General features: G+C 42.7%; 1 protein-coding gene across 2 annotated transcripts in view; it reads right to left on the bottom strand.

Moving 5' to 3' along the window:
• WDR72 (WD repeat domain 72) overlaps positions 1-27092 on the bottom strand; it is a 565895-nt gene that overhangs the window by 418086 nt on the left and 120717 nt on the right. For both annotated transcript variants that reach the window (XM_069765969.1, XM_069765968.1), the window contains 3 exons: positions 24851-25022; positions 8363-8439; positions 245-364 (listed from right to left, as the gene is read on the bottom strand). In XM_069765969.1, coding sequence (XP_069622070.1) covers positions 245-364; positions 8363-8439; positions 24851-25022 — 369 coding nt within the window. The remainder of the gene's footprint in view (positions 1-244; positions 365-8362; positions 8440-24850; positions 25023-27092) is intronic.

Here is a 27092-nt window from a genome sequence, read left to right as displayed (position 1 = left end):
AAGGAAAAATTGACTTTCCAGCCAATGTGCTAAACATGAGGATTCCCTTTGTTGACAACTTTTTGAGAGAATAAAACATTTTATATCTCACCATATAATTTCATGAAGATCAGAAGTGACACTTTATACATTTAACATCACCATACAGTGAGAAAAAGATGGATATCAACTCAAGCACTTATTTTAGAAGCTACTCATGCTGTTACCGTGAGACAAACATACAATATAATAAGAAGATCAGCACCTTCCAGGAAGTGGAGCAAATCACGAGCAGTAACCTCTCTGTATACATGCAGAATCGTACTGCGCAATAATTCGCCATCTCCAAACGTTTTGATTCTGTTTCATAGACATTTAACTTTTCCTGTATTGAAGAAAATATTGATATAAATCTTATAAATTATTGTTTGTACTTACAAATCCATATGCAATGTAATAATGCAACAAATGCAATAATGCAATACATGTCTTTAAAGCAAGAATGTTTCCTATGGATTTATTTAGACGTCAAAATAATGATATCTTTCCATCATAGGAATACATAGCGGCAGCCCACACCAGGTCTACTCTTCCTCCGTCATCACAATTTCAATGGTATCCACAACCCCAGGATGCAGATACCACTGAAGAGAATGAGAATTGAAAGCCAGAAGCTCCATGATGCACCATTCAGCGTGTTCCACTGGATCTGTGACCCCATTCAGTGCAGGCACGATGACATCACTACATTGTGCCTGTAGTGTGGAGCCTCCCCACTCACACTACACAGATTCAACCAGCATACCAGGGGAATGGGGGAAAGTGAATAGTGTGTTGCTTTTTTTTTTTAAGTGGTCAGTAATTTTGGAGACATCATAATAGGTGGAGGGCTGGTGAGTCCCATTAGACTGAGTTTGATGCTGGTGGTAGCTCTCACGCTGAGTGGGGGGCTGGTGGGGGCCATTATACAGAGTAGGGATTTGGAGGCCATTATACTAAGTTTGGAGTTGTGAGGGCCATTATACTGTGTGATTGACTATGGGAGCCATTACATTGAGTGAGTGTCTGTGGGGTCCTCATGCTGATTCAGGGACTTTGGGTACTCCCATAATGAGTGTGGGGCTGTGGATGACTCATATGGAAAGACCTCAAAAATATATATATAAAACTTTTAATAAATATGATTAAAAATTATTAAAAGGACTAACAACAAGTAAGCCACACAACACAATGTAGTTAGGGATCATCCTAGACCAACCCTATAAAATTTCTCACCTGCGTTCCTGCCGACCAGCAGAGGTTAGCACACTATATATGCGATAATGGCGCCCTGGCTCCTAGGCGGCTGTCCCTTCTTGCCCTAATGTGCCCTATAAAAGTACATGATACAACAGCAACGGAACCAATATCCAACCCTACGATGAATTGGCTGCTTCTTATTGCTCCACTGTATAAGTCTGGATCATAAAGTTAATCTTTATTGAATTATTTTGATCAATACATTATTATAGGCTTTAATGGATTCATTGTAGAATTGGACATTAGTTCCCTTGCCGTTCTGTCATGCACTTTATTTTATAGGGCACATCAGTGCAAGAAAAGACAGCCACTGAGGAGCGGGGGCAACATTATTGCAAATATAAGGTGCCAACCTCTGCTGGTAGGCAGGAATGAACGCAGGTGAGAAATTGAAATTTTATAGGGTTGGTCTAACCCCTTCATGACCAGGGGATTTTTCGTTTTTCCGTGTTCGTTTTTCGCTCCCCTCCTTCCCAGAGCCATAACTTTTTTATTTTTCCGTCAATTTGGCCATGTGAGGGCTTATTTTTTGTGGGACGAGTTGTACTTTTGAACGACATCATTGGTTTTAGCATGTCGTGTACTACAAAACGGGAAAAAAATTCCAAGTGCGGTGAAATTGCAAAGAAAGTGCAATCCCACACTGGTTTTTTGTTTGGCTTTTTTGCTAGGCTCACTAAATGCTAAAACTGACCTGCCATTATGATTCTCCAGGTCAGTACGAGTTCATAGACACCTAACATGACTAGGTTATTTTTTATCTAAGTGGTGAAAAAAAATTCCAAACTTTGCTAAAAAAAAAAAAAAAAAAAGTGCGCCATTTTCCGATACTTGTAGCGTCTCCATTTTTCATGATCTGGGGTTGGTTGAGGGCTTATTTTTTGCGTGCCGAGATGACGTTTTTAATGATAGCATAACGGTGCAGATACGTTTTTTTGATCGCCCGTTATTGCATTTTAATGCAATGTCGCGGCGACCAAAAAAACGTAATTCTGGCGTTTCGAATTTTTTTCCCGCTACGCTGTTTAGCGATCAGGTTAATACTTTTTTTTAATTGATAGATCGGGCGATTTGGAGCGCGGTGATACCAAATATGTGTAGATTTGATTTTTTTTTTATTGATTTATATTGATTGGGGCGAAAGGGGGGTGATTTAAACTTTTATGTTTTTTTTATTTTTTTCACATTTTTTTGAACTTTTTTTTTAACTTTTGCCATGCTTCAATAGCCTCCATGGGAGGCTAGAAGCAGGCACAACGCGATCGGCTCTGCTACATAGCAGCGATCTGCTGATCGCTGCTATGTAGCAGAAATGGAGGCGTGCTGTGAGCGCCGACCACAGGGTGGCGCTCACAGCCACCGGTCATCAGTAACCATAGAGGTCTCTAGGACCTCTATGGTTACAATATACAAGCATCGCCGACCCCCGATCATGTGACGGGGGTCGGCGATGACGTCATTTCCGGCCGCCCGGCCAGAAGCGGTAGTTAAATGCCGCTGTCTGCGTTTGACAGCGGCATTTAACTAGTTAATAGGTGCGGGCAGATCGCGATTCTGCCCGCGCCTATTATGGGCACATGTCAGCTGTTCAAAACAGCTGACATGTCCCGGCTTTGATGCGGGCTCACCGCGGAGCCCTGCATCAAAGCAGGGGAGCCGGCATCGGACGGTATAGTACGTCCGATGCAGGTAAGGGGTTAAGATGATCCCTAACTACATTGTGTTGTGTGTCTTACTTGTTGTTAGTCCTTTTAATCATTTTTAATCATATTCATTAAAAGTTATAATTTATCCTTTTTAAGGTCTTTTTGTGTAAGCCATTATAGATAGACCCAGACTTTCTTCATTTAATTATTCACATGAGCTTGATGTCACCTGACAAGACAAAGCTGAAATCAACACTAACCCTATAACCCCACTTGCCACCCCACCAGGGCAAGTAGGTACATCTTATTCATGCGCCATTTCTGGGGCTGTTGAGTGCTAATGTTATTAGCCCAGGAGAGGGGCCAATATCCTGTCTGTTTAGCCTTTGCTGATTAAAATTTATAGAGGGACCATACGTCATTTTTCTGGGGTCCCTCTGTAAACTAGCCAGTAAAGGCTAGGTAAACAGCTGTGAGCTGTTATAGTCTGGGAACATTTAGGGCTAATGGTGCTTTTCTCAGATTATTCTTATCAGCCCTCAGAGGTCAGCTTTCCCTTTGCTACTGTAGTTATGAAACTTGCATTGAAGATATGCCGGTTTTTTTACATTAATTAATTTATTTAAAAATAAGAAGCAAACAAAGAAAAAAAACACAAAGCACTGATTACATAGCAAGCTGATATATGTATATCTATCTGTTATGTTCCTCTATCTGTTATGTTCCTCATCACTATCTATAAACATCTTTAATACATAACATTCTTTATTTCAATGCTGTATTTCATTCCATACATGTCATACTAACTGCACACTGACACATGGACATGGAAAGCACATGGATATCACAGCGACATTGCAAATGAACATATGGATGTCACATGGACATACGAACACACGGATGCAGCACACGACCCCACAGATGGCTCCCAAACTGTTGTTTTCTCCCTCATATGGGGTATCAGCATGCCCAGGAGAAATTACACAACACATGTTGGGGTCTATTTTTTCCTGTTACCCTTGTCAAAATAAAAAATCTTGGATCTGAAGTAATATTTTTGTTAAAAAAAGTTAAGTTTTTTTTTTCAAAAAATTCATGAGAAGCACCTGAAGGGTTATTAACTTCTTTAATGTGGTTTTGAGCACCTTGAGGGGTGCAGTTTTTAGAATGGTGTCACTTTTTGGTATCTTCTGTCATATAGACCCCTCAAAGTGACTTCAAATGTGAGGTGGTCCCTAAAACAAAATATGGTTTGTAAATTTTGTTGTCAAAATGAAAAATCGCTGGTCAACTTTTAACCCTTATAACTTCCTCACAAAAAAAATTTTGGCTACAAAATTGTCCTGATGTAAAGTAGACATGTGGGAAATGTTATTTATTAACTATTCGAGTGACATATCTCTGTGATTTAAGGACATGAAAATTCAAAGTTGGAAAATTGTAAAATTTTCTTAATTTTCGCCAAATGTAAATTTTTTTACAAATAAACACAAGTCATACCAAGGAAATCTTACCACTGTCGTGAACTACAATATGTCATGAGAAAACTACCTCAGAATCACTGGGGTCCATTAACCCCTTCATGACCCAGCCTATTTTGACCTTAATGACCTGGTCATTTTTTGCAATTCTGACCAGTGTCCCTTTATGAGGTAATAATAACTCAGGAACGCTTGAATGGATCCTAGTGATTCTATTTTTTCATGACATATTGTGCTTCATGTTAGTGGTAAATTTAGGTCAATAATTTTTGCGTTTATTTGTGAAAAAATTGGAAATTTGGCAAAAAATTTTACAATTTTCACATTTTTTATTTTTATTCTGTTAAACCAGAGAGTTATGTGACACAAAATAGCTAATAAATAACATTTCCCACATGTCTACTTTACATCAGCACAATTTTGGAAACACATTTTTTTTATTAGGAAGTTATAAGGGTTAAAAGTTGACCAGCGATTTCTCATTTTTGCAACAAAATTTACAAAACCATTTTTTTAGGGACCACCTCACATTTGAAGTCAGTTTGAGAGGTCTATATGGCTGAAAATACCCAAAATGATGCAATTCTAAAAACTGCTCCACTTAAGGTGCTCAAAACCACATTCAAGAAGTTTATTAACCCTTCAGGTGTTTCACAACAGCAGAAGCAGCAAGGAACGAAAAAATTAACATTTAACTTTTTAGTCACAAAAATGATATTTTAGCAACAATTTTTGTATTTTCCCAAGTGTAAAAGGAGAAAGTGGACCATATGTATATACATATGTATATATATATATACAGTACAGACCAAAAGTTTGGACACACCTTCTTATTTAAAGATTTTTCTGTATTTTCATGACTATGAAAATTCTTAATTCACACTGAAGCCATCAAAACTATGAATTAACACATTTGGAATTACGGTATATACTTAACAAAAAAGTGTGAAACAACTGAAAATATGTCTTATATTCTAGGTTCTTCAAAGTAGCCACCTTTTGCTTTGATGGCTGCTTTGCACACTCTTGGCATTCTCTTGATGAGCTTCAAGAGGTAGTCATCGGAAATGGTTTTCACTTCATAGGTGTGCCCTGTCAGGTTTAATAAGTGGGATTTCTTGCCTTATAAATGTGGTTGGGACCATCAGTTGTGTTGAGCAGAAATCTGGTGAATACACAGCTGATAGTCCTACTGAATAGACTGTTAGAATTTGTATTATGGCAAGAAAAAAGCAGCTAAGTAAAGAAAAACGAGTGGCCATCATTACTTTAAGAAATGAAGGTCAGTCAGTCTGAAAAATTGGGAAAACTTTGTAAATGTCCCCAAGTGGCAGTGGGCAGCACGGTGGCGCAGTGGTTAGCACAGCAGCCTTGCAGCGCTGGAGTCTGGGTTCAAACCCCACCAAGGACAACATCAAGAGTTTGTATGTTCTCTTCTTGTTTGCGTGGGTTTCCTCCGGGTACGCCGGTTTCCTCCCACATTCCAAAGACATGCTGATAGGGAATTTAAATTGTGAGCCCCAATGAGGACTGTAAAGCGCTGTGGAATATGTTAGCGCTATATAAAAACAAAGATTATTATTAAGTGCAGTTGCAAAAACCATCTAGCGCTACAAAGAAACTGGCTCACATGAGGACCGCCCCAGGAAAGGAAGACCAAGAGTCACCTTTGCTTTTGGGAATAAGTTTATCCAAGTCACCAGCCTCAGAAATCGCAGGTTAACAGCAGCTCAGATTAGAGACCAGGTCAATGTCACACAGAGTTCTAGCAGCAGACACATCTCTACAACAACTCTTAAGAGGAGACTTTGAGAGATGTCAATAAGACACCTATCCATTATTAATCCAATATTATTAAAGGGATAAAAAACACACATTATGAATAAAGTGTTTTAATGAAATAAATAAACACATGGGGTTTTAATATCTTTATTGTACGCTAAATCCAAGTGACGACCCTCGTTCTTCTGAAAAAAAAGCAAACATAAAAAAACAACAATGGCTGTAAAAACTGGGGAATGAATGGAATGCAGCTTCGTTGACTTGGGCCCCTGGTGGCATAAACTCATATGAACTCTAGCGTGAGACAATATTCAGAAAAATTCCCAAGCTAGAGTTCATATGAGTTTATGCCACCAGGGAATAAGATAGAAATGAGGCGCACTGCTATACAGGTGTACTGTTAAATGGAGGGTGCAATAGCAGTAAACAAGACAGAGCCAAAAAAGGGAAGAAAAAAGCATTACTGAAAAACATGCACACCATCCAAATCATGACACATGTAATGAGAAATACACAAAGTAATTTATTAGCACATCTAAAAACACACCAACAATTAAAACATACTTAAAACAACCAAAAACAATGCAACCCAGGCTGTAGTTGCCGTATGAAATAAGGCTTAAACCAATATCTAAACCCTACTGGCTCATGGGGCAATGTACCACCTCCTTACAGTAAGACTGGCCATCTGGTCATATTAATCAAAGAGGGGGTAATCATATCCCCAAAGATAAATAGCCATGACCCGTGGTGTGCATGTTTTGCAGTAATGCTTTTTTCTTCCCTTTTTTTGTTTATGCCACCAGGGGGCGCAGCACCAAAAGTCAATGAAGCTGTATTTCATTAATTCCCCAGTTTTTACAGCCATTAGCAGGCTCCTGGTTGTAAATTTATTTAACCCCTTCAGATGGATTTACATCGTGGGACATGACTGTACAGCAGACAGGTATGGGATATTGTTGTTTGCTTTTTTTCCCTTTTTTCAGAAGAACGAGGGTTGTCACTTGGATTGAGGGTACAATAAAGATATTAAAACCCCATGTGTTTATTTATTTGATTAAAATACTTTATTCATAATGTGTGTGTGTTTTTTTTAACCCTTTATAATATTGGATTAATAATGGATAGGTATCTTATTGACATCTCTCCATTATTAACCTGGCTTAATGTCACCTTACATTAGCAAGGTGACATTAACCCCTTATTGCCCCATATCCCACCGCTACAGGGGAGTGGGAAGAAAGTGGCTAAGTGCCAAAATAGGCGCATGTTACAGATGTGTCTTTTCTGGGGTGGCTGGGGGCAGATGTTTTTAGTCAGGGGGCCAATAACCAAGGTCCCTCTCTAGGCTATTAATATCTGCCTTCAGTCACTGGCTTTCCCACTCTGGCGGAGAAAATTGCGTGGGAGCCCACGCCAGTTTTTTCCATGATTTAATCCTTTGTTTTAACACCTAGAGCTCCCAAATTTTGCACACACACACTACTAACATTACTAGTGAGGAATATTTAAAAATATAATGGATATGAAATGGTTTGCTGTATGTAAACCATGTCTCATATCCTGTCGGGCTTGATAAGGAGATAGCAAAAGCCGGCAATTGAATGACCGGCTTTTATGCTATCTAGCTCTGTATTAAATATATATATATATATATATATATATATATATATATATATATATATGTGTGTGTGTCAATGACATGTATATATATGTGTATATATATATATACATATATATATATATATATATATATATATATATCTTAATATAGATATATATATACCTATTCTATGTGTAGACATTTATTTTATCTATTCTATTCTAACCTGTCAGTGTGATTTTACTGTACACCGCACTGAATTACCGGCTTTTCTATACAACACACGGTGCATATTTCTCGCAAGTCACACACATGGTCCATGTGTATCCCGTATTTTTCTCGCCCCCATAGACTTTCAATGGCAGATTTTTTGCGCAATACGCTGACAAATGCAGAATTCTGCGATTTTCTCAGCCCGTAAAATACGACCGAGAAATATATGGCTGATGGAAGTTGCCCCATAGAGAAACATTGCTGAATTGATGGTCATGTGAACCTGCGCTGATCTCCAGAAATATGAGCTCTGTTGATGTATTCATATTCATGATTATTCAGTTCACAATACTACTGACCTGTATGCTATTTACAGATGATGAGAGGTCCCATACTTTTAGGTCTCCAGCAGTAGATATTGCAACCAATGAATCTTCTGCAAAAAGTAATATTTTATTTACAGATGTATGAGAATGTGTAAAAACAGTACGATAACAAACTGAATGACAAGGTGTGCACACAGTAAATTTATGTTGTAATTAAAGGTGTATAACAAGCTACAGTACTGTGCAAAAGTTTAGGACAGGTGTGGAAAAATTCTGCAAAGTAACAATGCTTTAGAGGAATTAATAGTTTATTTTTATCAAATCAAAAAATGCAAAGCAGCATTAATGCTTCTAGGTACACTTGTGCACAGTATTTAAAGGCAGGGAGGTTGCTCCAAACAACTTGGAGAACTAACCACAGATCCCTCTAAGCTTGTGCAAATCACTTTAAGCAATCCTGCACAGATTTGACGTTGAGATCAGGGCTCTGTGGTGAGATATCTTCAATTTTAGGACTTCTAAATCCTTACAGCGCATGCACTGCACGCTGTCAATATACTACAGTATTTCTGCCCAGAGCAGGTGGTCACGTGATTGCAAGTATGTGATTTGCATACTTCCAGCCTCATTCCAACTAGGCGTGCTCGGCCTCGCTCAGTTCACTTGTCAAAATGTTTTTTTGGAATTTACTTCAGCACAGGATACATTGTGAGATCCCTCACCCATTTCCTAATTGTTTCTATTTATTCTGCAAGATGTAACCTCAAAAAGAGAAGGAGCAGTAATGGGTTGATAAGGGCCAGGTCATTGGAGACAGCAATAATTTTGAAGAAAATAAAACCTTAATCAGCGTCAGTCTGAGAAGGAGTGCTTGCTGTGACACTGCATGGAGTTTTTACATTTCTTGTGCATCCTTTTTTGTGAAGGGGGCATGCAAAAATTCCACCAAATCCAGACATTTCACCATGACAGTCTGCCTTACAAAGTGTGCATGTTACAATGTATTTTTGTGCATCTCTTTTTGCTAGACAAATTTTACATCAGTACATGCCATACTAATACAGGGCTTGCTTTTTGTAATTTTTAGGAAATGTTTGAACTGTGAAAAAAAATAAATAAATGTAGACATTTGTAAGGGACCTTTCACCAATTCTTTCACGTTGAAACAGATGCACCATGTAATAGAGGCTTGTTTATTTTATTATGCCTGTTGCAAATATATTACCAAAGTATTTGGCACCTAATGAGTTAACTTTTTTTTTCTTCTCCCTGTATGATGCTGATCAATCATAAGCAGGCAGCAACACTCAAAGGCCATAAGAACATGTCCAACAATTGGTTAGAGCAGGTTCTTCAGTATATGAGATGTATGACAAGCAGTATGATCTCTGTTATGGACCTGGTGGTTAGAAGCACCCTGAACGACCTGATGGTTAAACCAACACTGGACAAGCTCTGGGAAGTGGGAGATCTGCTGACCGCAACCCCTAATCCTATCACACACACTAGAAATAGCCGTGGAGCGTACCTAACTCTGCCTAGACGCCTCTTCACAGCCTAAGAGCTAACTAGCCCTAGAGATAGAAAATAAAGCCTACCTTGCCTCAGAGAAATTCCCCAAAGGAAAAGGCAGCCCCCCACATATATTGACTGTGAGTTAAGATGAAAGTCACAAACACAGAAATGAAACAACTTTCAGCAAAGGAGGCCAGACTTACTGTTAGGGCTAGCGGAACGCACCAAATAATAAGACTGATAGTGTACAGTGCGTTCGTAGCCCGGGGTCCACCGTGCAGAGATGGAACCTGCTGCTGAGTAATGACGGACTATATGGCGGTACTCATAAGTATACTCGCGTGGGTTAAACTTCACCCAACATGAAGGAAGCGATCCTGTTGCGTCACAGGATCGCGGTACCGCACATAGAAGGCGAGCAAGCAGTCAGCGAACTTAACCCCAACTAGGATTGAAGTCCGATTAGACCACTTGCTGACACAACACCGCAACAGGGTGTGTAGGCAACTCTTATAATTAGAGCACCGAAGTGCGAACTGTGCCGTGCTGGCAGGCACCACTAAGCACCCAGACGTGGGTCAGGAAGCGCACTACTGGCGCGTGGCGCCGCACTGGCAGTCACAGCAATAGACGCTGATACGTGTGTGACACGTGTGATTTGTCGGGCGCTAGATAGCAGCCATACTCCATACGCGAACAGTCATACAATGGGGTAGGGGTATTTAATGAACGACTTGCACTCACAACAAACACACGTATTCAATTGTACACTAGCGCATGGCCGTGCGGTCATGCGCAGTTTATATAGTTGCAGCACAGGAAGTGGCCACAGAAACTTTGCCCTTCCAAGACCTGCCAAGAGGACCAATGGAATGTGCTGCAGAGCCTGAGCACATGACCCTCGATCTCCAACGGGAGATCTTGCTCTGGGCATGCTCAGTGTGCGCAAACAAGGACTTAGTCCCAGGGAAGTCCGCTCGCCGCTGACCAGCAATGACTTTAATGGCAGGAGCTGAAGAAGCAGCAGTAACTTTCTGTACAGAGTGAGAGCGAGCAAGACACTGGGAGCGACGTCCCTGCTGAGCAGACTCCACTGCGGCTGGAGGAGAATGGGAGACCGCAGCGGGGACGGATCGAGATTCCCCCTGTGCAGCAGAGGAAACTCGACTCCTAACACTTACTAAACAGACTGAGGATAGGAAAGGTATCTGTGCGGTCAGCACAAAAACTACAAAAAGACCACGCGGAGTGTGCAAAAAGACCCCCGCACCGACTCACGGTTCACGGTGCGGAGGTGCCACTCTGCATCCCAGAGCTTCCAGCTAGCAAGGCAAAATCATGATAGCAAGCTGGCCAAGAATACAATGAACAAATAATTAACTAGCAGGGACTTAGCTTCTGCTGGAGTAGACAGGTCACCAGAAAGATCCACGAACGAACTGAACCAGTACAAGAACATTGACAGCTGGCATGCCGTAACGATCTGAGTGGAGTTAAATAGAGCAGCCAGCCAAAGAATAAACTAAGTCACCTGTGGAAGGAACCTCAGAACCAGCAGCTCCACTCACAGCCACCAGAGGGAGTCCATGGACAGAACTTGCCGAAGTACCATTCATGACCACAGGAGGGAGTTTGATAACAGAATTCACAACAGTACCCCCCCTTGAGGAGGGGTCACCGAGCCCTCACCACAGCCCCCAGGCCGATCAGGACGAGCCAAATGAAAGGCACGAACTAGATCGGCAGCATGAACATCAGAGGCAACAACCCAGGAATTATCTTCCTGACCATAACCCTTCCACTTGACCAGGTACTGGAGTTTCCGTCTCGAAATACGAGAATCCAAAATCTTCTCCACCACATACTCCAACTCCCCCTCGACCAACATCGGGGCAGGAGGATCAATGGAGGGAACCATAGGCGCCACGCATCTCCGCAATAACGACCTATGGAACACATTATGGATGGCAAAAGAAGCTGGAAGGGCCAAACGAAATGACACAGGATTGAGAACTTCAGAAATCTTATACGGACCAATGAAACGAGGCTTAAACTTAGAGGAGGAAACCTTCATAAGAACATAACGAGATGACAACCAAACCAAATCCCCAACATGAAGTCGGGGACCAACACAGCGCCGGCGGATAGCAAAACGTTGAGCCTTCTCCTGGGACAATGTCAAATTGTCCACCACATGAGTCCAAATCTGCTGCAACCTGTCCACCACAGAATCCACACCAGGACAGTCCGAAGGCTCAACCTGCCCTGAAGAGAAACGAGGATGGAAACCAGAATTACAGAAAAAAGGCGAAACCAAAGTAGCCGAGCTGGCCCGATTATTAAGGGCGAACTCAGCCAAAGGCAAGAAGGACACCCAATCATCCTCATCAGCAGAAACAAAGCATCTAAGATATGTTTCCAAAGTCTGATTAGTTCGTTCGGTTTGGCCATTGGTCGGAGGATGGAAAGCCGAAGAAAAAGACAAATCAATGCCCATCTTAGCACAAAAGGACCGCCAAAACCTCGAAACAAACTGGGAACCTCTGTCCGAGACGATGTTCTCCGGAATGCCATGCAAACGAACCACATGCTGGAAAAACAATGGCACCAAATCAGAGGAGGAAGGCAATTTAGACAAGGGTACCAAATGGACCATCTTAGAGAAGCGATCACAAACCACCCAAATGACCGACATCCTTTGAGAGACAGGGAGATCTGAAATAAAATCCATGGAAATATGCGTCCAGGGCCTCTTCGGGACCGGCAAGGGCAAAAGCAACCCACTGGCACGAGAACAGCAGGGCTTAGCCCGAGCACAAGTCCCACAGGACTGCACAAAAGAACGCACATCCCGTGACAAAGAAGGCCACCAAAAGGATCTAGCCACCAAATCTCTGGTACCAAAGATTCCAGGATGACCAGCCAACACCGAACAATGAACCTCAGAGATAACTCTACTAGTCCATCTATCAGGGACAAACAGTTTCTCCGCTGGACAACGGTCAGGTCTATCTGCCTGAAACTTCTGCAGCACCCGCCGCAAATCAGGGGAGATGGCAGACAAAATTACCCCTTCTTTGAGAATACCCGCCGGCTCAGGAACACCCGGAGAGTCAGGCACGAAACTCCTTGACAGGGCATCAGCCTTCACATTCTTAGAGCCCGGAAGGTACGAAACCACAAAATTAAAATGGGAGAAAAACAGCGACCTTCGAGCCTGTCTAGGATTCAACCGTTTGGCAGACTCGAGATAAGTCAAATTCTTGTGATCCGTCAAGAACACCACGCGATGCTTGGCTCCTTCAAGCCAATGTCACCACTCCTCGAATGCCCACTTCATGGCCAACAACTCTCGATTGCCAACATCATAATTGCGCTTAGCAGGCGAGAACTTTCTAGAAAAGAAGGCACATGGTTTCATCACCGAGCCATCAGAACTTCTTTGAGACAAAACAGCCCCTGCTCCAATCTCAGAAGCATCAACCTCGACCTGAAACGGGAGCGAAACATCTGGCTGGCACAACACAGGGGCAGAAGAAAAACGACGCTTCAACTCCTGAAAAGCCTCTACGGCCGCAGAGGACCAATTGACCACATCAGCACCTTTCTTGGCCAAATCAGTCAACGGTTTAGCAACACTAGAAAAATTTGCGATGAAGCGACGGTAAAAATTAGCAAAGCCCAGGAACTTCTGCAGGCTCTTCACAGATGTCAGCTGAGTCCAAACTTAAATGGCCTGAACTTTAACAGGGTCCATCTCGATAGTAGAAGGGGAAAAAATGAAACCCAAAAATGAAACCTTCTGAACTCCAAAGAGACATTTTGACCCCTTCACAAACAAGGAATTCGCACGAAGGACCTGGAACACCATTCTGACCTGCTTCACATGAGACTCCCAATCATCCGAAAAGACCAAAATATCATCCAAATATACAATCATGAATCTATCCAGGTACTTAGGACTGAAACACAGATGGAGCATTAGAAAGCCCGAATGGCATCACCAGGTACTCAAAATGGCCCTCGGGCGTATTAAATGCTGTTTTCCATTCATCGCCATGTTTAATACGCACAAGATTATACGCCCCTCGAAGATCTATCTTGGTGAACCAACTCGCCCCCTTAATCTGAGCAAACAAATCAGACAACAGCGGCAAAGGGTACTGAAATTTGACCGTGATCTTATTAAGAAGGCGGTAATCAATACAAGGTCTCAAAGAACCATCCTTCTTGGCCACAAAAAATAACCCTGCTCCCAACGGTGATGACGACGGGCGAATATGACCTTTCTCCAAGGATTCCTTTATATAACTCCGCATAGCGGCGTGCTCTGGCACAGATAAATTGAACAGTCGGCCCTTAGGAAACTTACTACCAGGAATCAAATTAATAGCACAATCGCAATCCCTATGAGGAGGTAGGGCACTGGATTTGGGCTCATCAAATACATCCCGGTAATCCGACAAAAACTCAGGGACTTCAGAAGGAGTGGAAGACGAAATTGACAGCAATGGAACATCACCATGTACCCCTTGACAACCCCAGCTGGACACAGACATAGATTTCCAATCCAATACTGGATTATGGACCTGTAGCCATGGCAACCCCAAAACGACCACATCATGCAGATTATGCAACACCAAAAAGCGAATATCCTCCTGATGTGCAGGAGCCATGCACATGGTCAATTGAGTCCAGTACTGAGGCTTATTCTTGGCCAAAGGCGTAGCATCAATTCCTCTCAATGGAATAGGATACTGCAAGGGCTCCAAGAAAAAACCACAGCGCCTGGCAAACTCCAAGTCCATCAAATTCAGGGCAGCGCCTGAATCCACAAATGCCATAACAGAATAGGATGACAAAGAGCAAATCAGAGTAACGGACAAAAGAAATTTAGACTGTACCGTACCAATGGTGGCAGACCTAGCGAACCGCTTAGTGCGCTTAGGACAATCGGAGATAGCATGAGTGGAATCACCACAGTAAAAACACAGCCCATTCTGACGTCTGTGTTCTTGCCGTTCAGCTCTGGTCAAAGTCCTATCACATTGCATAGGCTCAGGCCTATGCTCAGAGAATACCGCCAAATGGTGCACAGCTTTGCGCTCACGCAAACGCCGATCGATCTGAATGACCAAGGATATAGACTCATTCAGACCAGCAGGCGTGGGAAATCCCACCATGACATCCTTAAGGGTTTCAGAAAGACCCTTTCTGAAAATTGCCACCAGGGCACACTCATTCCACTGAGTAAGCACAGACAACTTTCTAAACTTCTGACAATATACCTCCACTTTATCCTGACCCTGACACAAAGCCAGCTAGATTTTCTCTGCCTGATCCACTGAATTTGGTTCATCATAAAGCAATCCAAGTGCCAGAAAAAACGCATCTACATCACGCAATGCAGGATCTGCTGGCGCAAGGGAAAATGCCCAGTCTTGAGGGTCGCCACGCAACAAAGAAATAATGATTTTTACTTAAAGAACGGGGTCACCAGAGGAGCGGGGTTTCAAAGCAAGAAACAGTTTACAATTATTTTTGAAATTCAGGAACTTAGATCTATCCCCAGAAAACAAATCAGGAATTGGAATTCTAGGTTCTAACATCGGATTCTGAACCACAAAATCTTGAATGTTTTGTACCCTTGCAGTGAGATGATCCACACAAGAGGACAGACCTTGAATGTCCATATCTACACCTGTGTCCTTAACCACCCAGAGGTTAAGGGGAAAAGAAAGACAAAACACACTGCAGAGAAAAAAAAATGGTCTCTGAACTTCTCTTATCCCTATATTGAGATGCATTAACACTTTGGGCCAGCTGTACTATTATGGACCTGGTGGTTAGAAGCACCCGGAACGACCTGATTGTTAAACCAACACAGGACAAGCTCTGGGAAGTGGGAGCTCTGCTGACCGCAACCCCTAATCCTATCACACACACTAGAAATAGCCGTGGAGCGTACCTAACTCTGCCTAGACGCCTCTTCACAGCCTAAGAGCTAACTAGACCTAGAGATAGAAAATAAAGCCTACCTTGCCTCAGAGAAATTCCCCAAAGGAAAAGGCAGCCCCCCACATATATTGACTGTGAGTTAAGGTGAAAGTCACAAACACAGAAATGAAACAAGTTTCAGCAAAGGAGGCCAGACTTACTAAACAGACTGAGGATAGGAAAGGTATCTGTGCGGTCAGCACAAAAACTACAAAAAGACCACACAGAGTGTGCAAAAAGACCCCCGCACCGACTCACGGTGCGGAGGTGCCACTCTGCATTCCAGAGCTTCCAGCTAGCAAGGCAAAATCATGATAGCAAGCTGGCCAAGAAAACAATGAACAAATAATTAACTAGCAGGGACTTAGCTTCTGCTGGAGTAGACAGGTCACCAGAAAGATCCACGAACGAACTGAACCAGTACAAGAACATTGACAGCTGGCATGGAGTAATGATCTGAGTGGAGTTAAATAGAGCAGCCAGCCAAAGAATAAACTAAGTCACCTGTGGAAGGAACCTCAGAACCAGCAGCTCCACTCACAGCCACCAGAGGGAGTCCATGGACAGAACTCGCCGAAGTACCATTCATGACCACATGAGGGAGTTCGATAACAGAATTCACAACAGATCTCCTGGTCTAACCCTATATGGTTAAAATGCGCAGATGACTAATACATTTCAGATAAGGTCCATGCAAGGGGAGAGTCAGCATAGAAGAGTTTAGCTGTGTCACATTACAAACCCTTCTACTGTATCAGCTCTCCTGATCTCATAGCAAAAATCCTTGAAAACAGAAGTCCCAGAAGATTGGAGAAAGCCAAATATTGTTCCAATCTTCAAAAAGGGAAATAAGACGAAGCCAGGAAATTACAGACCAGTGAGCCTTACTTATATACTAGGATAGATATTTGAACAAATTATTAAACAGCATGTATGTAAGTACTTAGATAAGAATGCAGTAATTAACCAGAGCCAACATGGTTTGGTAGCAAACAAGTCATGCCAGACTAATCTAATTTCCTTCTATGATGTAATAACTGACTGGGTGGATTAGGGAAATGCAGTATATATAGTATATCTTGACTTCAGCAAAGCATTTGATAAAGTATCTTATATTATCCTTATTGAAAAATGATGAAGTATGAGGTTGATAAGGCTACAGGTAGGTGGATTGGTAACTGGTTCAGTGAGCATACTGAAAGAGTGGTAATAAATGGTTGGACATCCAATTGGAAAAGTGTTTCAAGTGGGGTGCCACAAGGCTCTGTCCTTGCCCCAGTGTTGTTCAACATTTTTATAAATGATTTAGTTAAGGGAACTGAAGGTAAACTAATCAAATTTGCAGTAAAAAAGAATGAATTGCTAACATTAGAGCAGACAGAGAAACGATTCAGAAGAGTCTAGATAAGATTGAACAATGGGCAGCGACTAATAGAATGATACTTCACATGAAGAAAAGCAAGATTCTACATCTGGCCAAAAAAAGCAAAAAATACATCTACAGAATGAGAGAAATAGAGCTAAGCAACAACACATGTGAAAAAGACTTGGGTATACTAATAGATCACAGACTGCACATGAGTCAACAGTGTGATGTTGCAGCAAAAAAGGAAAACACAGTTATACTATGTATTCAGAGAAGCAGAGTTTAGAAGAAGTAATTTACGTGAAGTAATTATTCCCCTCTACTCCTCCTTGGTCAGGCCTTATCTGGAATTCTGTGTCCAGTTCTAGGCACCACATTTAAAAAAGACATTGAAAAACTGGAGCAAGTTCAGAGAAGAGCTACCGGGATGGTAAGTGGACTGAAAACAATGTCCTACGAGAAATGGTTAAAGAATTTGGAAATATTTAGCTTGCAAAAAAGAAGGCTAAGAGGAGACTTAATAGTGGTTTACAAATATCTGAAGGTATGTCAGAGTAGAGGCATCAGCCTTAGGCCGGTTTCACATGTCCAGATAATTCCGGTACCGGAGTTATCCATGTCAGTGTGTCCGTTTTTTCGCATAGCACATCAGTGTGGCACATGTGCGGCAGTCGTGTGCCGCCCGTGTGCCGACTGAGGACCACACGGACCGTGCAGGAGACAGCGCTACAGTTAAGCGCTGTCCCCTGCTTTTGGTGCTGAAGCCGGCATTCATTCCTTCTCCCCAGCAGCGTTTGCTGGAGAGATGGAATTAAAAATCAAGGTTTTTTTTTGTTTGTGTTAAAAATAAAGTTTGTGGTCACCTCCCGCCTCCCATCCCCTGTGCGCCCGCCCGCTTGCCGAGAAGTACTCACCCAGCTCTTGCGATGTATGCTCTCAGTGCCGGCAGCCTGTCCTGTGTGAGCAGTCATGTGGTACCGCTCATTACAGTGATGAATATGCACATATTCATCACTGTAATGAGTGGTACCATGTGACCGCTCACACAGGACCTGCTGCAGGCGCTGAGAGCATACATCGCAGGGGCTGGGTGAGTATTTCTCGGCAAGCGGGCGGGCGCACAGGGGATGGGAGGCGACCCCAAACTTTATTTTTAACACAAACAAAAAAAAAACCTTGATTTTTCATTCCTTCTCTCCAGCGAACGCTGCTGGGGAGAAGGAATGAATGCCGGCTTCAGCACCACACGCAGTGGGGACAGCGCTTACTGTAGCGCTGTCTCTCCTGTGGGCGGTACGTGCGCACGGAGGAGAGTGCACACTGTTCTCCGTGTGCACGTGTGTGGGACGTATTGCGGTACGTGCTGTTGGAGAAAAGCGGACATGTCTCCGTGTTTTGCACATGGACACACGGTCTGTGAAAACACGTAGACATGTTCATAGACCCATTCATTTGAATGGGTCTACGTGTGTCAGTGTCTCCGGTACGTGAGAAAACTGTCAGTACACGTACCGGAGACACTGACGTGTGAAAGAGGTCTTATTCTCATTTATACATGGAAGCACGAGGAGTAATGGAACTAAACTGAAAGTGAGAAAATACAGATTAGATATTTGAAAAAACTTTTTGACAGTGAGGGTGATCAACAAGTGGAACAGGCTGCCATGAGAGGTGGTGAGTTCTCCTTCAATGGAAGCCTTCAAACAGAGGCTGGACAAAAATCCATCTGGCATGGTTTAGTGAATCCTGCATTGAGCAGGGGGTTGGACATGATGAGCCCGGAGGTCCCTTCCTCTCTAACATTCTAGGATTCTATGATAGCACCAGTAGCGTAGCTACCAGGGGGGCAGAGGGGGCGGACGCCCCGGGCCCAGTGCTCTGAGGGGGCCCATCCAGAGCTACGCTACTGTCCGGGCCTGCGTTAGGGGCCCCTGCCTCCGGTCAATGTTTATCTGTAGTTTCCCCTGCGTTTGTACTGTGTATGTAGCTAAAGTAACATGCACGGTACAAACGCTCACAGGGAGTCAGCAGAGAGAAGGAAGAGAAGGCCTCCAATCAGAGTGCAGGGAGTGAGTCATGTGACCGCTCTTCTGCAGTCTGTGGAGGATAGGGGGAAGGGAAGTCACTCACCACTCACCCAATCCCAGCTGAGCGCGCTCTGCTTCAAAGCTCCTGTGCTGCAGAGAAGTGATCAGCTGAGCTCCAGCAGCAGCAGCCGGGGACGCAGGAGGACTCTGCCTCTGCCTGTGACCTGAGCTCACTGCCTACACATGATGTCTGCATCTGACTGGCAGGAGCCGGAGGAGCAGCCCCCAGGACCAGAGGACACTCTCCACACAGCATGATGAGTATCTTGGCACATGTCATTTGCTTTTTGATATGTCTGATCTGTTGTCTTGAATACACACATACAGGCACGGTATATAAAGCAATGAAGGTTCTTAAACTTGTAGGTCTTGTTTATCCTGCAATCTGGCCCTATGTGTGGGGTGCGATGATGCCGGATGTGTGCAATGAACACATCCGGCATCATCGCGTCACAGAAGGGGGCGGAGTGGGTTTTGCCGCCCCGTCCAAACCACCGGCCATCCTGAAGGTGGACACGTACCCTTAAGTTTGCTAGCGGCTGGAATCTTGCAGGACGGCTTTTACATGTGGAAGCCTGTCACCATATAAGGTCCGGCCAGCATCTGTACGCCCTCACATAATGTTCTTGAATGCTCTCTATGTCCCCAATCCTCTATGCAAGGCACAAAAAAGAGCTTTTATTATACTCACAGATGGCGCAGTCCGGGCGTCACTAGTCTTGATCCAGTACCGTCCCTCTTCCTGTGATCGCTGTCCCGCTTTGCGTGGAACATGCGTCCTACATCATGCATTCAGTGTCCTCTATCGCACTCCCGTGCAGGCGCACTTCTCTTTGCCCTGCTGAAGTCAGAGCACAGTATTGTAGTGCGCATGCGCCGGCTTTATTTCCAGTTCATCAGCGCCCTTTGGCCTTTCCCAGCACATATGCACTACAGTACTTGACTCTGCTTTCAGCAGCCCAGAGAGAAGTGCGCCTGCACAGGAGCGCGATGGCTGACACTGTGTGGATGACGTAGGACGTGTCATCCAGATGAAGCCGTAATGGAGGATGGCGATCTTAAGTCAAGACCAGCTATGCCTTGGTGAGCGCCGTTGGTGAGTATAATGAGAGGTCATTTTTATGCCTTGCGGAGGGGATTGGGGACACATTTACAGCCTTCCTTATAGAGGCTGCCTATGGGAGCTGCATTGTACTATATGGGGAATGTATTATACCATATTGAGGACTATCTGGTGTATTTTGCTATATGGATGCTATCTAGAGGGCCATCATTCAGTGTGGAGATTACAGTGACGGGGCCATCATACAGTGTTGGAGCCAGTTTGGGGGATATTAAGGAGTCAGTATATACAGTGAGGGGGCATAATACTGTGCATAGGGGAGCTGTACAGGGGGGGAGACTCGGGACTTTATTAAATGTAAAGTGGGCACTTATTCTTATAAGGGAACTCAATTTACTGTGACTATCAAAGGGTTACACACAGAGGGCATTATTACTTTGTAGGGGACAAAGTGTGGGCACTGTTTTCTAGGGCACTTGCACCCGTCATTACTATATTATAGAGGGGTGCTTTAGAATTTAGAGGGTACAGAGAACCACACAGCAGTAATAGGGACACATACGGCAGCAGCGGCTCAGTATTGGGATATCAGGTGCAGTAATAGGGACACATACGGCAGCAGTGGCTCAGTATTGGGGTTTCAGGTGCAGTAATAAGGACACATACGGCAGCAGCGGCTCAGTATTGGGGTTTCAGGTGCAGTAATAAGGACACATACGGCAGCAGCGGCTCAGTATTGGGGTATCAGGTGCAGTAATAGGGTCACATGCAGCAGCGGCTCAGTATTGGGGTATGGGGTGCAGTAATAGGGACACATACGGCAGCAGAGGCTCAGTATTGGGGTATCAGGTGGAGTAATAGGGACACATACGGCAGCAGTGGGTCAGTATTGGGGTATCAGGGGCAGTAATAGGGACACATACGGCAGCAGCGGCTCAGTATTGGGGTATCAGGAGCAGTAATAGGGACACATACGGCAGCAGTGGCTCAGTATTGGGGTATCAGGTGCAGTAATAGGGACACATACGGCAGTAGCGGCTCAGTATTGGGGTATCACTTGCAGTAATAGGGACACATACGGTAGCAGCGCTCAGTATTGGGGTATCAGCAGGATGAGGAGTTTGTGCAGGTTGGGAATAGATGGTGATTGGGCTGAAATGTGAGAAGTGAAACGTGCCTTTGTTGTATTCTCTGCAGATGAGTTGTAGCTGGAAGAAGTTGTCATGTCGGTCTGGGCCAGATGGAAAATTCGGGAAAAATGAACAATTCTATCAGAAAGAACATCAGCGGTAAGTCATTATCTGTAACTGTGCAGTGATCTGTTATATGTTCTGTAGGACTGGTATCTACCACTGACCATATGGCGGTAATATCAATATTGGTCTTTATATAGAGATTATCTTCAGTAACAGTGCTGTCATCTGCTGAGGTTCTCCTCTACTATTAGAGTGCATCACCGAATTGTAATGAAGGTTACCTGGTTAGGGGCCCACTCAGAAGCTTCGCCCCCCCTGGACCAAAACCCTAGCTACGCCTCTGGATAGCACTGTCAGGTCTGTTGTAATACTCCTCCCCCCACACTGTCTGTCTAATGATGTATTAGTAATCACATTTACAGTATATTTTTTTGTGCTCAACTTGTAATTGCTCTGCAGTGAGAGCAGAACACAGGGTTTCTTTGTATCTCGCACATGAGTAGTCCAGAACAGGCACTTTACTCCTGTATAAGGCATAATGACAGCCTGATATTACTGCAGAGTGACTACAAGTTGCTTTAGCACAGCAGACAAGTGTGAAATTAAACCTATAGAAAAAGGAAGCTTCAGCCACTTCAAATCAAATACATCTTGATAATTATTATTCAAAAGCAATACCCCAAACATTAAAAAGAGAGGGAATAATAGGCAGAGAAAGCTATACTCACTAGTTATACGAACACGAGCTTTCCCAGAGGGGGAATCTGCGCTAATTCAAGGATGCTTGGTATTTGCAATTAATATGCATCAAAATCAAGAAGAACCTTATCATAAACAGCATGGATACCAATTATCAAAATAACTGTAAAATATTAAAGATACCACATGCCCAGAAATGCACCTAACTAAAAAATAGATAAAGCCTGATATATCCTACAGCAGAATATGGAGGGTTTATAACATACCACATATTTGAAAAATGCAAATGTTTTTTATATGTGACATTGCTAAAATGCACATAGTATTTAATTTAAACCGAAAAGCAGTGCTTGAGGGATCTAAATATCTCCATTATACAAGATGCAAAAAGAACCATAATTAGTGGGTAGTCGCATTTAGCTCAAATGCAATGAAAGAGTGCTGTGCAATGCAAAGTGCAGTAAGGAAAAGTGCAATGACAACACAATGTTCACTACACTAGCACACTGATAAATCAAACACCCATAAAAATATACATAAAAGGGAAGTAGTAAATGAGTTCAATCTGAGAGTATAGTAACAGGCCCCTATGCGCGTTTTGCGTCTAGCTTCTTCTTGGGGGTTTAGTGTAATGGATGGATGGATGAAGGTACAGTCTATTTTATACAGGAGGGATGACAATGATGGCAGTGGTTTTAAAGCTGCACTCCCATCGGCGGAATGGAAGTCAGACAGTCGCTTATCAGCATCACATGCCAGACGTTCCCATCCCCATCGAATGCGTCAGGATGGGGGGCATGGAACATGCGGCACTACAGACACGTATTCAAGGATACCAAATACCAGAAGCCAAGGGGAGCGCTCACCGCATAGGGTACATCACTAGGGGCATGTACTCCAGGCAAATGCCTCAGCAGTTGTCAATGAGATTCACACTTGCATTGCCAAGTTTATAATAAGGTGAACAGACAGAAATCAAAGTGCCAAACGGATGTTATCGGTATCCATGAAGACGTGTCTGTAGCGCCTCATGTTCCATGCTCACATTCTGATGCGTTGGATGGGGCTGGGAATGTGTGATGTGTGATGTATAACACTGATCGGTACCTGTCTGTTTTCCGGTCCAACAATGGGAGCACCGCTTTCAAACTGCTGCCCCCAATGTCATCTCTCCTGTATAAATAGACCCTACCTTCATCCATCCATTACACTAATTCCCCAAGAAGAAGATAGATGTGAAACGTGCATTGGGGCCTGTTGCTAAACTCTCAGGTTCTTTCTGCACCTTGTTTGATGGAAATATTTAGTGCCCAGCACTGCTTTACTCTTTATATTATATACTATGTGCTTTTTAGCCATGCGGCATATAAAATACATTTGCATTGTTGAAATGTGGTATGTTATAAAGCCCACCATATTGTGCTTTAGGATGCGTCAAGCTTTATTTTTACTTAGGTGCATTTCAGGCCATGTGGTATCTGTAATATTTTACAGTCATGTTGATAATTGGTATCCATACTGTCTATAAGGTTTTCCTTAATTTTGATGCATACTAATGACAAATTCCAAGCATCCTTGTATTAGCTCAGTCCTCCCCTCCCCACCTTGGAAATGCTGTGTTCATATAACTAGTGAGTATGGCTTTCTCTGCCTGTTATCTGCTCTCGTTTGTGTTTTGCTTTTCAATAATAAAAAAGATGTATTTGATTTTAATTTGCGTAAGCTTCCTTTTTCTATAGGTTTAATTTGATATGCTGAAGGGTCAATAATACTTTGGCCAATAATAGTTGTCCCCACATATAAGTGTGATGGGCTGTCACTCCTGCAGACATGTGAGAGGAGGGGAAGCACAGCAAAGGTGACCAAGCAATGAGCAAGGAGAGAAGAGCTGATAGAAGGGTTTGTAATTTGACAAAATAACACTCAGCTGTGCTGTCCCTACAACCCAGATTGACTTATGTAAGACGTTAGCCCAGGAGATCAGGGCTGTATCATTATATGTCACAAAATTAAAAACCTGTTCTGAGCTACACTGGGGGCATCTTTTTAGCTTTGAGGGTTGCTGTCTGCTTATGATTGGTCAGCATTATAAAGGGAGAACAGCCCCCAGTGACAACAGTCTGATGATGCTCACTTGGACTTAAAAAAGGTAACTTATTGCGTGCCAAATGCTTTGATTGTTAGTAAAACATTTTATTCCGCTCTGCAGCCAATATTACATCCTGTGTCTAGTTCATCGTGAAAAATTTGGTCAAAGATCTTCTTTAAGTATGTACAGTACAGACCAAAAGTTTGGACACACCTTCTCATTTAAGGATTTTTCTGCATTTTCATGACTATGAAAATTGTAAATTCACACTGAAGGCATCAAAACTATGAATTAACACATGTGGAATTATATACTTAACAAAAAAGTGTGAAACAACTGAAAATATGTCTTATATTCTAGGTTCTTCAAAGTGGCCGCCTTTTGCTTTGATGACTGCTTTGCATACTCTTGGCATTCTCTTGATGAGCTTCATTATATACATAATATATACTCTCAGACGTAGTTGATGTTGGTCATTCTTATACTGTATCACACTGTCTTGACAGTACCTTGGATTCTAGTAGAGTGTACAATGCACATGCAGCTGATCCATTCTGAATACTGAGACTTGAAAGTATGAAGAAGTTGCAAGGTCTTTGCATCAATAATGAGGATGTCTTGATAGTGACCACAGCAGAGCAGCCAGCCTTCCCCTGTCATTCGGAATGAGCAATGGTAGTACTGACAGATATAAAAATAGTAAGTATATTATTAGATGCCATTCTAATATTAAAGTTACACAGCTGGACCAATCGCTGTCTTCTATCCATTGTAAACAGTGAATTGGCTGGAATGGGTCTAATGATTCAATGTAGAATTTCCTTTCCTAATTGGGGAGTAATTAGAGCTGCAGCCATAAAGGTGCAAACAGTTTTCAGGAGGCTGATTGAACAGCCATGTTAGTAGTCCGTGGCTGCCAGACCAGAGCCCTGAAAATTTCCTTTTACTGGCCTGGCTCAATGTCACGCATGTGTCACGCCACAATGATGATGAGCCAACTAATCAAAAGGGATGCTTGGGATGCCGACAGATAGGAGGAGTTTCGCAAGGCCCTGCAATTTTTTTTTGCCCAAATCTTCAAGTAAAGTGGCTCAAACACTTCAAAAGACACATTAGTGGACTTTAAAGCTAAGTTTACACTGGGCATTTTTGCATTTTTTCCTGCAACAAAACCTTAGTGCTTGGCAGGAAAGAAGCTGCAGCAAAAATGCAGGTTTTGCTGCTTTATTGCTGCATTTGTGGTGTGGTTTTGCTGCATTTTTCATTTGTTTTTCTCATTCAATTCAGTGGCTGAAAAACACAGAAAAAACCCTGAAAGAAGTGATATGCTCTATGTCCAAAAAAGCAAGCAAACCACAAAATACTGATGACAAAATGAAAATTCTGAAATCTTATAGACATAGCTGTTATTGTCAAATGTAGCTAAAAATTAGCATAAAAAGCAGCAAAAATGCCTAGTGTGAACTTAGGATGCATACAGTATAGTGTTCTTATACAGGGGCCCTGTTCTGTCTGTGTCTCTGTCCACCCCATATCTATGTATCTGTACAGCAAAAAATGGCAGCACTCCAGATGATTGATAGAGAAGAAACAATATATTCACCCGTGTGTGTAACTTTTCAGCTCTTCAAGCTATGAGTTTTTCTCACAGTTTGAAGAGCCAAAATAAACATATTGTACAAAGATTGAAAATAACATTTTTTTCACTATCCCATATCTGGAGTGCTGTTCTTTATTGCTGTATGTATATGGAACAGGGTAGGACATACCATTGGTATACCAAGAGTAGCCAAATTGGGGGTCCAAGTGATAAGGGGGGCATTTTCACCTCAAAAGTAGCAATCAGCTTTTGTCACAGACACAATATTGGATTGGAGTGTTCCCATTTGTTGCTCTTTCACAGGAGCTCTCTTGTCTGTGTCTACCATTGATATAGAGGATACTGGGTCAGTACACTGAAGCTTGCACAGTTTGCTAAATCTGTTTTGTACAGTGTTGCTTTATTTGTGAATATCTCCATATCTATCTCCCTATCTATCTATCTATCTATCTATCTATCTATCTATGTATCAAAACAGTTTCAGTGATGAATAGAAAGTATAGCCGCCCCAGAGGAAGCCCACGCGAAACGCGCGTTGGGGCTGCCCTTCTGCTGTGCTCTCTCTCAAGGGTCCGATGACCGTGCCATTACCTAATCTCCTAATTACCATTTTCCTTCATGTGGTTCTCTCATGCTTTTTATATATATTTTTTGCACTTGGTTAATACAAATTATACCATTTATATACTTTGTGGAGACCACTTAATATTGTGCAGCGTGTACCTAATATAATAATGAGACATCTTAATAGGTCACTATTGCGTGAAGCCATCTATTATTCCTAGGGCTATTTACTTATATTGTGGACATCAGGTTCCTGGTATACCCTGTCCATAGGGTTATAAGGCTATTTTGACTTACTCATACCTTACACTGTCTTGTGTGGGATTGCACTTTTGCGACATCCTGCGCCATCACTTTTTTCTGTTTTACCTTCTATTTTCTACATTTGTACTATTATGTTTTTGTGAATTTTTCTGTGTCATAAATGTTGTTTTTTATATGAATGTTTTCTGGACTTTCTTGACTCTAAGTCGCTTAGAGGGTTCATGAATAGATAGTTTATAGCATTTACATAGTAATCTATAGGTAATTTTGCAGAGAATGTAACATAGCTTGGATTCTGCATCACTGAAGACTTCTAATCTGAA

This window comes from Ranitomeya imitator, chromosome 4 (genome assembly GCF_032444005.1).
Source record: "Ranitomeya imitator isolate aRanImi1 chromosome 4, aRanImi1.pri, whole genome shotgun sequence".
Classification (NCBI taxonomy): domain Eukaryota; kingdom Metazoa; phylum Chordata; class Amphibia; order Anura; family Dendrobatidae; genus Ranitomeya; species Ranitomeya imitator.
This window is presented reverse-complemented; position numbering and strand designations above follow the sequence as displayed.